This window comes from Stegostoma tigrinum, chromosome 8 (assembly GCF_030684315.1).
Source record: "Stegostoma tigrinum isolate sSteTig4 chromosome 8, sSteTig4.hap1, whole genome shotgun sequence".
Lineage (NCBI taxonomy): Eukaryota > Metazoa > Chordata > Chondrichthyes > Orectolobiformes > Stegostomatidae > Stegostoma > Stegostoma tigrinum.
In genome coordinates this window covers 44,783,640-44,796,651 of record NC_081361.1, presented here as the reverse complement: position 1 = coordinate 44,796,651, position 13,012 = coordinate 44,783,640, and the positions used below count along the sequence as shown (strand labels likewise).

General features: G+C 39.4%; 1 protein-coding gene across 3 annotated transcripts in view; it reads left to right on the top strand.

Moving 5' to 3' along the window:
• tprb (translocated promoter region b, nuclear basket protein) overlaps nucleotides 1–13,012 on the top strand; it is a 137,720-nt gene that overhangs the window by 25,959 nt on the left and 98,749 nt on the right. For all 3 annotated transcript variants that reach the window (XM_048538935.2, XM_048538934.2, XM_048538933.2), the window contains exons 13-17: nucleotides 2,233–2,340; nucleotides 2,794–3,020; nucleotides 3,872–4,035; nucleotides 9,008–9,153; nucleotides 12,259–12,407. In XM_048538935.2, the coding sequence (XP_048394892.2) occupies nucleotides 2,233–2,340; nucleotides 2,794–3,020; nucleotides 3,872–4,035; nucleotides 9,008–9,153; nucleotides 12,259–12,407 (794 nt within the window). The remainder of the gene's footprint in view (nucleotides 1–2,232; nucleotides 2,341–2,793; nucleotides 3,021–3,871; nucleotides 4,036–9,007; nucleotides 9,154–12,258; nucleotides 12,408–13,012) is intronic.

The window sequence follows — 13,012 nt, the reverse complement described above, 5'->3', positions numbered from 1 at the left end:
GAAACCTAAGGTGTTGAAGATTTCGTTGACTGCAGTGAATACATGGAATTCTGATATCGGTTTTCGGGGTTCTGTCATTAATTATGTTCAACACCATAAGACAGATGTGCAAGGGGGACATTCACCCGATCAAGTCAGCTCTGTCATTCAACCAGTTCATTAGTAATCTGACCCCTCACTCCATTTTTCTGCCATATCCCCATAATCCAGAATTCTCTTTTACTTAAAAATGTGCCCACCTCTCCTTCAGTAGCTCTCTGGAGTATATAATGCACAGATCCGTTTCCCTCGAAGAAGAAATTCCTTCTCGTCTGTCTTCTCACTATGAGATTATGCCAGAGGGAAAAAATGGCTGCACTTCTGGAGGAGTGGTGTTCTCTTGCGTTTGTTTTATGATAGAGGGCAGTGTGCATTTGAGAGCTGTGGGTGTGAAATAGTTAGGAGTGTCTGAACAGTTCTTGGGAGTTGGATTGTATTTAATAGTCTGACCTTTCCTGGCTAATGCTACTTCATCGGAATATTCATATCACCAATTTAAATAGTCTTTTGGAGGGTTCCAAACATAGAATTTTCCACTGGAAACTGTCTATTTTCCTGGGCAATACTTTTTTAAGGGGTGTTGTGATGATGTTATGGAGGATCCCATATGCAACTCCTATCTACTCTGACATAAGTTGCTGCAGGTTCCCTATTGAGCCCTCTTCCCTTGGAAATTCCTCCATACTTGGCGTGTGCTTAGAGAAACCTGTCTGTATTGTCCCTTTGCTTAGTTGAGGAGACAAAATCTGGTTCTCGGTTTTCCTAGTGTGTTCTGACCAGTTCCTTGTTGCAGTTTCAGTAAGACATTCCTATTTTTATACTCCATTCTCTTGTGAAAGAAATGTCAGCCGTGCCTTCCCTTTTATCTGCCAGACTTGGGTGCTAATGTTTTGTGATCCGTGCATGAGGACCCCCAAATCCCTCTGTAGAGCAATTCTATGCAGTCTTTTTCCTTTTAAATAATATTCAGCACCTCAATTCTTCCTGGCAAAGTGCATGACCTCACATTTTTCCAGATTGGGCAAAAACTTGGAAGATGGAATACATTCAGCTTAACTTGTCCATATCCCTCAGTAAATGTTGTCATCTTCACTACTTGCCTATCCATCTGTTTTTGTCATGTGTAAACCTGGTGACAGGACATTCACTTTGCTCATTTAAGTCAACAGTATATACTGCAAATAATTTTTGGCCCCAGCACTGATCCCTATGGCACTCGATAAATTACAGATTGCCATTCTGAAAATGCCTCCTTTTATCACAACTTTTGTCTTCTATCAGTTAACAAGTCCCCTGTCTGAATGCTAAAATACTGCCCCAACACCATGGGTTGTATCTTAAGTAGCTTTGTGTGGTACCTTATTAAATACATTTGGGAAATCAAGGTAGAAATTGATGCATTTCTTGAAACGAATGACATTAAGTCATATAATGCCCAAATAGGAAAATGGCATTGAGGTAGACAACTTGGAGTGATCTTGAATGGTGGAGCAGACTTGAAGCTGCTTCCATTCTCCCAGTGTTGTTAATAATCTGAGCTCTTGCAATCACTGGGCTTTGACGTCCAAGTGCACAATATGGGAAACTGCACCATCTACAGCTGTAGTATCAAAATAATGGTACCAAGTGAAGTAAATGTGCTGGCAGACAGTATCTAAGATAAAGTATATGTAGATGTTTCTTCATTTTTCTTAGCAATCTAATTATTTAAAATCCACTATAACAACAGAAGCTGACTATAATCTGTGTTTTGTGGTAAGCTGATGGAGTAATCAATTTAGAAGATTGCTTATGGGATTGGTGAAGTTGTTATGCAAGTCGGTAATGTACCATAAGGAAATTAGACACAATAATAACAAACTCAAACTTTTTCTCTTGTATTGAATCAAAAGCTAAAAACAAACAAATATATGACTCTTAAAACAAAAATTATCTTGTGCTGCACACCTACATCTTGACTGTGTATCTGCATCTATGCTAAGATTTGAGACAAGATTCTGTAATGTCCCTTTATTTGTGATAATCTTGGACTGATGATATTAGTGCAATTTACTGCAAAAGATTTGATCTTTGAACTTGAAAAATAAACTTCTAAGCTTAAACTTAATAATAAACTGATGACTTGCTCAGCTTCTTGAGAAATGCCAATACATTGTGATTCAACATACTGGTAAAACCTGCTTTCCTCTGTAGGAAATTCGACGTTTGCAAAAAGGTACTGATGAAGCGAATAAACATTCTTCACTGCTCACCAGGGAGAACCAGAGATTAAAAATGCAAGTGTCAGACCTCTCTCAACAGGTTGGTAATGAAAGGTTGTGTGATTTGCTTTCATATGTTCTATGTTTTTGCTGATCAAAGATCATAGTTGTTTTCCCAGACCGCTGTTGAAATGGTGATGAGGATTGGCATATAGAAATGAGGTTGATACACAGCAAGGATCTGAGTCCTCAGTCTGTCACATTGGTAACAGATAAGATCAATTAGTGTGTGCCACATTACATAAAATTTAGGTATCCATCGTGCTGTGCACAGAAATCTTTGGAGGAAAAAGTTTAAATTTGTGACCACACAATTTGTTGTGTTATTGTGCATCTACAACAGTGCATTTGTCATTTTCTCTCATTTGTTTGCATGCATTTCTCTTGTTGCTGTATGCTCACTGAAATGTATCTGACACAGCACATGGTTTACATTAACTGCTCTGTATCTGACTTGGAATGTACAAGTTAAGCCCATTTGTTTGTGGTTCAGAATAGAGTTCTTCTAATGGAACTGGAGGATGCACGTGGAAACCATATTCTGCGTGAGGATGAAGTTAGTTCTGCTGATATAAGCAGTTCCTCAGAAGTTATTACACAGCACCTTGTAACGTATCGTAATGTTGAGGAGTTGCAACTACAGAATCAGCAGCTGCTGGTGGCCATTCGTGAACTTGCTGAGAAACAGGAACAGGAGGAGCAGGAGAAAACATCTACACGGTAAGTACTCCAACATGCTCTTAGTCACAAGCTAGTTAAGATGTTGCTGGCTTTCCTCCTTCCCTTCCCCCTTCCTGTACATAGGCTTGTATCTTGGACATTTGTCCCCCTCTGACTGAAGACATCAGTTTCCTTGTCAAGTAATTGGCTTTACTTGCCATTCTGGTGTGTATTGCAATATTTGAGTTGTCATCTTTTGGCTTCTGCATCCATATGCTTTGATATTGCACAGCGTAATCCTTTTTCCCAGTTTTTTGTCTCTTGATTGTTTCCAAAAAAAAGGAACAGGCACACTTAGTTAGCTCTGCCTTTAACTCTACATCCAATTTGAGGTTGAGATCAAATGTTGGCAGGTGAAATTGCATTTTTGATTGCATTCAGCTGCGCTTCCATTCTCTAATTCTTCCAAGCACATGGCCATCATTTCTGTGCTAAATATTTGCACTCAGTCTTTGCATGTCCAGAAACCAGTTTCAGAATTCTCTGCTTCAAAGTCATTTGATATCACCGCAAACATCATGGGCCATTTTCTGAGCCTTTAAACTTGGTAAAATAGATTCAAGGTGTTATTTTCTTTCTGCTTCTCCTAGCACGGAAAGAAATGGTTTTTGCAATGTATTGAACATTGTTTTGGAAGTTAAATGTGGTCTTCCTTTAAAGCTGTTTCCTCCCCTTTTCTGCCCGCCCCTACACCAACTGCATAAAGAAACCCTTGCATGTATTTGTCTCCATCTCTTTCTCCCCTCTATGGATGCAAGGTATATATTCTATTTCATGCTATATTAGACAGCATCAGCAGTGCTTATGGTTCTGATTATAGCCATCATTGAGCAAATCCTCTTTAATTTTAGAATATCTGAGCTTGAATTGAATCTTTCGGAAGCTTTGAATGAACTTGAACGACTTCGTGAAGCACGGACTCACCAAATGCAATTGGTTGAATCGATTGTACGGCAACGTGATATGTATCGTATACTTCTTGCACAGATGACAGGAGTGACCATTCCAATCCAGGGTAAGGGGTTGACACTAGGTATAATTTAACTGAGGAACGTTTACTATAAATGAAATGCCTCTTTATAGAACAAATTAAGATTTCAAGAATGGTTTACCCTTCTCTGGAATAGATTTGATTCTTAAAAAATCAAAGAATGACTTAGCTGCTCAACATAGATCAAATTGTAGGATTTAAACTTGAAGAATTATTTTTTGACTGTAGGCCTTGTGATTCATTTATAATCAAAAGGATGAGCATAATTTTATTTTGTGGTGCATCTGGCATGTTTTTACCCTACTCATTTAAAGATAAGGAAAAACTAACTTGGGTGCAATGAGAAGCTTGTTCAAGGAGGCTTTTTAAATATTCGTTCATAATTTTTGTCTCCTTGTGGCCGAAATCCTCTGTGCATCTGAGCAACTATCACTCCTTTCCATATTCCATATTCCATTCTCCTTGCACTTAGCAATAACGTTCCATTTGCCCTCATGATTGCCTGCATCTACACGTAAAGTTTTGGGATTTCATGTACAGGAAATTCAGATTCCTCTATCACAATTTAGTGACCTCACCCCATTTCAATGATATGCTGTTCTGCTTAGCATTTTCACAGTTCTCGTTTTATACTATGGCAATTTTTTTTCCGACCCATGTAAGGAAGCTGCAATGGGATTTAGTTCAGTTATGTCTTATTCATAACTAATTTTCGTATCTTTGCATTCAGCAAATTTGGCATCCATTCCTTCAATCCTTTTATCCAAATCATTGAATTTTAAGTTGAGGCTTGAGCACTAAACCTTGTGACACTTTTTTTATATACCAAACTGCAAAAGATTTACTGCGATCTCTGTCTGAATCAGTTACTTTTTTGAGGATGGTGTGTATACAGAACAAGCTGCCAAAAGAAGTTTTGGAGGCAGTTAACAATGGAAAAAGAATAAAAACGCACCTGGATGAGTGTAAGACTAGGAAGGGTTTAGAAGGTTGGCAGATGGGATTAGGTCAGATTGGGATGTCTGGTCAACACAGATTAGTTGGACAGAACAGTCCGTTTTCGTGCTGTACAAGTCTATAACTCTAACTCTATATGACTTTGTGATGTGGGTAGTGTAGGGGTGACCTGTACCTGGCTGTGCAAGGTGACGTGTACCTCGCCTCCCACCTAACTGACCAACCCCCATCCCAACCCCCTACCTCTACTCATCTTTTACTGGCTTCATCCCTGCCTCCTTGCCCTGTCTGTCGTCTCTCCACCTGTCTGCTCCTCTATCCACGTTCTGTCATCTCCTCCCCCTCTGCCTATTTATTTCAGAATCCCCTTCCCCTCCCCCATTTCGGAAGAAGGGTTCAGACCCAAAACGTCAGCTTTCCTGCTCCTTTACTACCTGGCCTGCTGTGTTCATCCAGTTCTGTACCTTGTTATCTCAGACTCCAGTATCGGGAGTTCCTACTATCTCACGGTGGGCTGTTAGCGTATTTAGCAGCCTCCTGTGCAGCACCCGTCGAACGCCTTCCTGAAATCTAAATTGATCTCCTCTACTGACTCTCTTTTGCCGAACTTGCTCGTTGCCTGAAAGAATTGTAACAGATTCACAGTCTCATCCTTAGTAATGGACTTTAAAATCTTAATGACTGAGGTCAGGCTAACTGGCGTACAGTTTCCTTTTTCCTCCTTCCTCCTTTCTTAAACAGGGGTGTTACATTAGCTATTTTTTAATCCTCTGGGGACTCTCCCTGACTCCAGTGATTCTTGAAAGATTGCCACCAATGACAACTCAATCTCCTGAGCGCTCTCCTTCAAAACGCTGGTGTAGTCCATCTGGTCTAGGTGATTTATGCAATTTGAGTCCTTGCACCTGCCTCAGCACCTTGGTGATGGCCACTACATTGACCTCTGCATGTCCAACTCTCTTGAAGTTCTGGTGTGCTGTTGATGTCTTCAACTGCGAAAGCTGATGGAAAATACCTATTTAGTTCCTCTGCCATTTCTTTGATCCTCATTACTGCTTCTCCAGTGTCATTTTCAGTGTCCACTGTCAACTCTCGCCTTTTAGCTATCTTTAAAAAACTCAAATCTTTTATTACTAACTAGCTTAGACTCCTATTCCATTTTATTCCCTTCCTTAATGCATTTTTGTTATCTTCTACAGGTTTTTAAAGGCTTTCCACTCCTCTGGATTCCTTCATGTTGTGTGCTTTTCTGCTGTCCCTGATTTCCACTGTCAGCGATGGCTGCCTCATCCTCCCTTTAGTGTTTCTCTTGTTCCTTGGGATGGATTTTTGCTGTGCCTCCTGAATTACGGCCAGAAATCCCTGCCATTGCTGCTCAACTGTCTACCCTGCTAGGCTCCCCTTCCCATCAGCTCTGGCCAGCTCCCCCCCCCCCATTGTTTTGAAGTTACTTTTACTCAATTGTAATACCATTACATCTGAATATACCTTCTTCCCTTCAAACTGCAGGAGGAGTTCCATCATATTATGGTCACTGCCCTGAGGGCACTAATTAAGTCTGCCTAATTATACATCGCCAAATCCAGAATTGCCTATTCCCTAGTAGGCTGTACCACAAGCGAGATCAGAATACCATCTCCTGGATATTCCACAAATTTCTTTTCTTGATCTGCTACCAGTATGATTTTTCTCAGTTTAGTGCATACTGAAGACGCCATGATTATTGTAACAGTGCTTTTTACATGCTGTTTCAATGTACTGATTTTTACTTTCTTCCTCACGTCTTTAACTACCACGACGTGGCCTCTCCTCAAATCCCGTTGGGTTTATTTTACCTTTGTGGTTCCTCAACCCTGCAGCAAATTCCTATGCCTTCTGACGCTATATAACTTGTGAGAATCAATTTGGTTTTATTTCTTAGTAACAGGACAAGCACCCCCACCCAGACTACTTAGTTTAAAGCCCCATCCTCAACCCTAGTTATGCATTTCACCAGGACTCTGTTCCTTGCATGATTCAAGTGGAGCCTCTCCCATTGGAACAGCTCTCTCCTTTGCCAGTGCTGGTGCCAATGACCTATGAATTTAGAACATGTTTCTCCCACGCCAGTCTTTCAGCACACGTTTATCTCTTCAAGCTTGTTTGACTCTCTGCCAGTTAGCTCTAGTATCAGGTAGTAAACTGGAAATGATTATTCAGGATTGCTCATCTGGGCTGCAGAGGAATGTGGAGTGGGAAGGGATATATCCAGTTGTCACTTAGCACATACGTACCGATGATTTGGTAGAAAGAGGAAAGGGGTTTTGCTGAGGGAATATGAACAGCTCGGGGTTAAACTTAAAAAGCAGAACCAAAATATATAATCCAGGCTTCATGCAAAAGCAGTATAGCCTTCGAGACTCGTCCGTCCATAACGAACAGTGTCTATTCTCCGACTATGCCGTCCCCGATTAAGTACTTTTGTCTTTTCTACTGCTTTTGAATGTACCATGGTAGTACAGTCAGTTTGCTCATCTTCCTTATAACCCCCACTCTACTGCCATTAAGGGAACGAGAATCTCAGACACTTTTTAAAAATAAAATTAAGAACAAAGTAATTAAAATAGAAATGTCGGGCTAGTCGAGATGTTGTAACTGCATGGTGTGGGAGCTGGTAGACCTCATGGCAGTTCATAGTGACCATATCTGTTATGTGCTCTGTAGCCTCTGCTTTTGTTCCTGATTTACAGTAGACACAGTTCTTTCAGTTTTTACTTAACAAGAATCTCAAACCTGACCAGCTCAACGGCTGAGGGTCCTTCAACGTTACCTATTGGATCCCTCTACTTGCCTCGCTTGTAGTCGCACTCAACTGTCTTTGACTACTGACCAAATTTGAGGTCACACCCATTTAGCCAAAACCTGTGCGAGTATATAGTTTAGGAATTTAGCGCAGAAGGGAAAGAGGTGCTTTTTAGTTGCATTTATAAAACATTTTGGGCTCCTAGTTTGAGGTTTTCTTTCTAACATGATAAACTGAAGTCAAGATCAGGGGCCCAGCACACGAGTAACATGACAACAGGTAAACCATAAATTCTTTTTTTCTTTTTGTTGGAGACAACTCTACTGATTTGATTATCTGTTAATCGAAGGGTTGTGACTTTTCATAAAATAAAACAACCAGGTAGCTCTTATTCTCCCTGATGTGTTGTAGTGTTTGCAGCACAGACTTGAGCTTATCAGTTCTGTGTGATAGATCCTCAAACAACCAATACATGCTACAGATATAGTCACTGTGAAATGCAGTGGGGTTCACCATCTCCCACATCATACAGTTTTAACATATTAATTGGTCCAGCATTTCTACTTTAATTACATAGGTTTTGTAATAGTCTTATAGTTGGAGCCAAATATTTTCCCTATTTACCTGCAATCTGAAAGCAACCTCTAATCATCAAATGACTAGCTACCACTAGCCAACAAACGTATGGTTTTTTAATGTCAATCTTGTCCTGGCCTTCCAAGCCCTGGCGTTCGATCTATCCTGTTTTATTTTAAGAATAAATTTAGAAACAATAAGCCAAAAAAAGGAAGGTAAATGCACCTCTTTTCTCTACTTCAAATTCCCCCTCTGCCTCCCAATTCCCTGATCTAAATACTCAATTGATTTGTGCCTCACTGTGGATGTGATGTCTCCTTCCTAGCAGTTCAAAGCATTCTGAAGGGCTGGGAGGTAGTGTCGTTCAGCCAGCAAACATTGGTGGTCATGTACCTTTTTGTGCGAGAGAGGATGCATACTGAGAGCATTAGATGAAATAGAATTGCTAGAGTATGGGGAATCTAGAGAACAGGATTACAGCATCTGGAAGTAAAGATCTAGCTAAGTTAGCTGCTGAAAATTGACTAAGTTTGCACTGGCAGATGCCATAGACAGCATTGTGTTGGAGAGCCTGTCTGCAAGTTATTAATAAAGTCTTGTTCTTTTTCTAAAAAGAACTTTTAAAATGACAGAAAAATAACTGTGCAAGTGTGACAAGTATTTGTTATTACCCTTATGTAGAAACAGAAGATGCATCTTTAATTTCATCCACTCCAAAATCGTCTCCAGGGAAATCCAAACCAGTGCCACAAATGACCTCCACACCAGCTCCTGTTCCTGTAGCAGAGTCTGCAGAGCTTGTGCAGGCAAGGACAGCACTAAAACAGGTAGGAAAGATGTTGTATCAAATGTGTGGCTTCCTATTGAAAATATATTGAATTATCATAAACCATCATGTTGAATCGAGTCAGGCAACAGTGAAATACCAGTCGCTGAAATGTGTAGAGCACCGATTTGTTACAAGCCTTCAATTTGTTTAGGTGTGTGTGTGTTATCCTGCCTCTCTACTTTAGAGGCCTTACATGGGACAATTTTTGTTAGTTTTCTGATAAGAATTGAATCATATGGAACCACTTGAGTGTTGTAATGGCAAATACTGTAAATATGATGTGTAAATATTGGGAAAATTGAATATATAAATAGTAATTTGTACCGTTGCCAAACAAGCAGATGGAATGATTCTGTCAATTTTTGAAGATAACTGCATTTTTTTCTGAGCAATTGCACAGCGAATTAAGTATTAAGTATTTTGGGGACAGTAAATCTCTAGATACAAAATGTCTTTTGTTGGTCTTCTGGATTTCTTGTAATTTTTTTTCATATTTTGTAAATTTGTAATTTTTAAAGCTTTGTTTCAAATGTGCCAAGTAATGCTATTAACAGAAAAAAAACAGTTTTGGGGGACTTGGATTGGGAAAGAAAATTCAACTTTTTCAAATTATATAAATGCAAGTTGAAACTGAAATCAATCAAACTTAGTCTCCTGAATGAAGCTTTTACTCCTGAGCCACAGCCCACTTTAGACTGAAAATGAATTTGTTTTTATTTTAAAACATAAATCTTCTGGAGATGATTGCATTTGTGAGAGAGTTAGTATAGGTGCATATAAACTATGTGAAGACATAAGTATTTTAATAGTGGAATTTGTTTCAGTTCAAATAAATTGTAGCATTAATGGTGCACTAAATGTTTTAAGCCAGATAGAAATACATGTCTAAGTTTTTGGAGTAGATTTGTAGCTCAGGTTGTGGCTGTTGAGGTTGGTTGGCTCGCTGACCTGGTTGGCTCATCAGAGGCCACACTGATGTTACACAGCATGGTAACGAAATGTCTGCAGAACAATGAACCAGCTTGGCGAGCCAACCAACCTCCTTCTGAAGAAGGGTCTAGGCCCGAAACGTCAGCTTTTGTGCTCCTGAGATGCTGCTTGGCCTGCTATGTTCATCCAGCTTCAAACTTTGTCATCTTGGATTCTCCAGCATCTGCAGTTCCCATTATCTCTGATCACAGTACATTGACTGACCATGTTCTCTTGAGCTCTGTCCTTATCTCATTTTGTCAAAGATTTATTTTCCTTGTATCAGATTGTTATGTAATCAGTTAGGATTTTCTGATCCATTACCATATCTCTCATCTCTCCTATTCCATATTGATGTTGGGTAGACAGACATGTTAATGCTATTCACTTGTATTAAGATTAAGTCAGCGGGGAGGATAGGAGACTGAATATCATAAGATCACAGATTAGATCCTGGGTTTCAGCAGAAGACACGAGTCTATGTTATTTCAGTGTTTCTTTTAGGAGCTCCTTGTGACACAGTGGTAGTGCCCCTACATCTAAGCTAGAAGGGTTCAAGTCCCAAGTGCTCAAGAGATGTGCCAGAACACTTGAACCTCTTGAATTTTTTTTAAAACATGCCTATCTAAAAGAGTGGAGAGCATTTTTTTTTAAATACCCTGACCCCTTTAAAAGATCTTTGGGTGTGTATTTGGGAGAAGTCAGATGCTTGCAATGTTGCATTCCATGAATCAACTTAGAATTGAGTGAAAAACATTGGTGTCCGGTTTTCGACTTTGATCTGGCTGTTGGACATTTAACAAGCTGGTGCTTTCCTGTTTTGTGCCCACTTGCCTTGAATAGAAGGGGACACTCCATGTGGATTGGTCTATTCTACATAGAGAATTTTGGAATATCAAAACCCAAGGTCAGCAAGCACAAGTCGTATTTTTTAGGATAAGGATATGCTATAGATAGTTATGAGATAGGAGGTTGTGAACCCTTCAGAATCCTCTACTTCCAACACTGGCACCTGTAAATATTCAGCCATTTGAAAATATTTGTGGAAGTATTAAGCACAAAAGGATGTGAGACAATGGAGATGGGTCTGGATGTAGAAATTCAGCTATGATTTTAGCAAAGAGTTAAGCAGACTTGAGTGGGCATGATTTATTATAGAATCCCTACAGTGTGTAAACAGACCCTTCAGCGCAACAAGTCCACACCAACCCTGAAAGCAATCCACCCAGACCCATGCCCCTATAACCGTCCTAATCTTCAAATCCCCTAAACACTATGGGCAATTCAGCACAGCCAATCCACCTAGCCTGTACATCTTTTGGACTGTGGGAGGGAACTGGAGCACCCGGAGGAAACCCATGCATACACAGGGTGAAAAGTCCACACAAGCAGACAATTGCCCAAAGGTGCAATTGAACCCAATCCCTGGCGCTGTGAGGCAGCAGTGCTAGCCACTGAGACACAGTGTCGCTTTTATTTTTCCTCTTTTTTTTCAATGACTAGTAGTTGTGTGTCTTAATATGTTCTGTCAAGGTATTCAAGTCTGGTTCCTGAGAAAACTAATGTGGTGTTTTGTCTTGTTTGCATAAACCAAAAGTAGTAAGGCAATGCCTTCTTTATATTGAGTTTATGTTTGCATGTGTGGTATGTAAACCTATTGGAGTTTTTAAAATCAAGTTCTTTTCATATCTTTAATTTACCGCAGTGTTGGACAGTGATCATCAAGTATTTAAATTAATTTGTGAGTTTATGAAATTTTAGCCAGTACGATTAGTGGTTGAGGTTTAGATGTTTCCATAAACACCTCATGGCCCTTTGGAAGGATCACGAGATGACAGCCAACATGTGATGGTAAATGGTAAACATGTTACCTAGATAGCAGGTAGGTATCACTTGTTATTTGGCTTGAAACTTTCATCTTTGTTGGAATGCTCCCTGATGCTTAATTTTGGTCATCTCTCTACTAAACGGTAGGATCTTGAATTGATCAGTAACCTCATGTTCCAAGTATAAGGCTGTGAATGGGGAATGAATTTATTAGAGTAACAAATGTAAATGGATTTGTTGGTTGAATAAGCAAAAGCAGTAAAATTTTAAGGTGCAATATTTTTAGAAAATTCCTATTTCTTTTTAGCTCCAGTTGCACTTTGAAAGTTATAAGACAGAAAAGGCAGAGAATGATAAAATGCTAAATGAACAGAATGAGAAACTTCAAGATCAACTGACACAACTTCGAACCCAGAGCACAAAACTTTCTACTCAGTTGGAATTTGCTTCCAAAAGGTATGTTTAGAGAATCGAGGTTATTGCTGGAAGAATTCGTATTATCCATTGAGAAATTGTATGTAGTCATGGTAATTGACTAGGTTAGACAATTGAGTCTAAAGCTGAAATGGAAGAATTTTCTTTTTGATAAAGATTGATGGAAAGACAATTTTATAATTGACAATGATCCTTAAATTCACGGTTTGTTCCTGACTTTATAATTAATTTGTTTCTACTCTTACACAGTTCCAAAAACATTTTTTACAGTAGGGATTTTAAGAATTACCATTGTGGATTGTCCTACAATAGATTTTCAAGTGCAAAATTGAAAATCAGAACTGATTTCCACAGCCTTACTGCTACTTGGGATTTGCAGTATTGACCCTGAATCTTTTTAAGATTAGACCTCCAAGTGCTGAAACTACAGTGGTTATTGCAAACCAACTAAACTGGAATGTCAACTTTCCTGTTCTCTCTGTGAGTCTATTGGTACAACAAGATTGCAATAATATTTCATTATATTAGATCAAAAATATTGTTCTTTAGAGCCTGAGTTTATTGACATGTTAGCATCTTGCAGGCAAGACCATTATCTTGTTCTGACCCATACTATAACTGTTTTC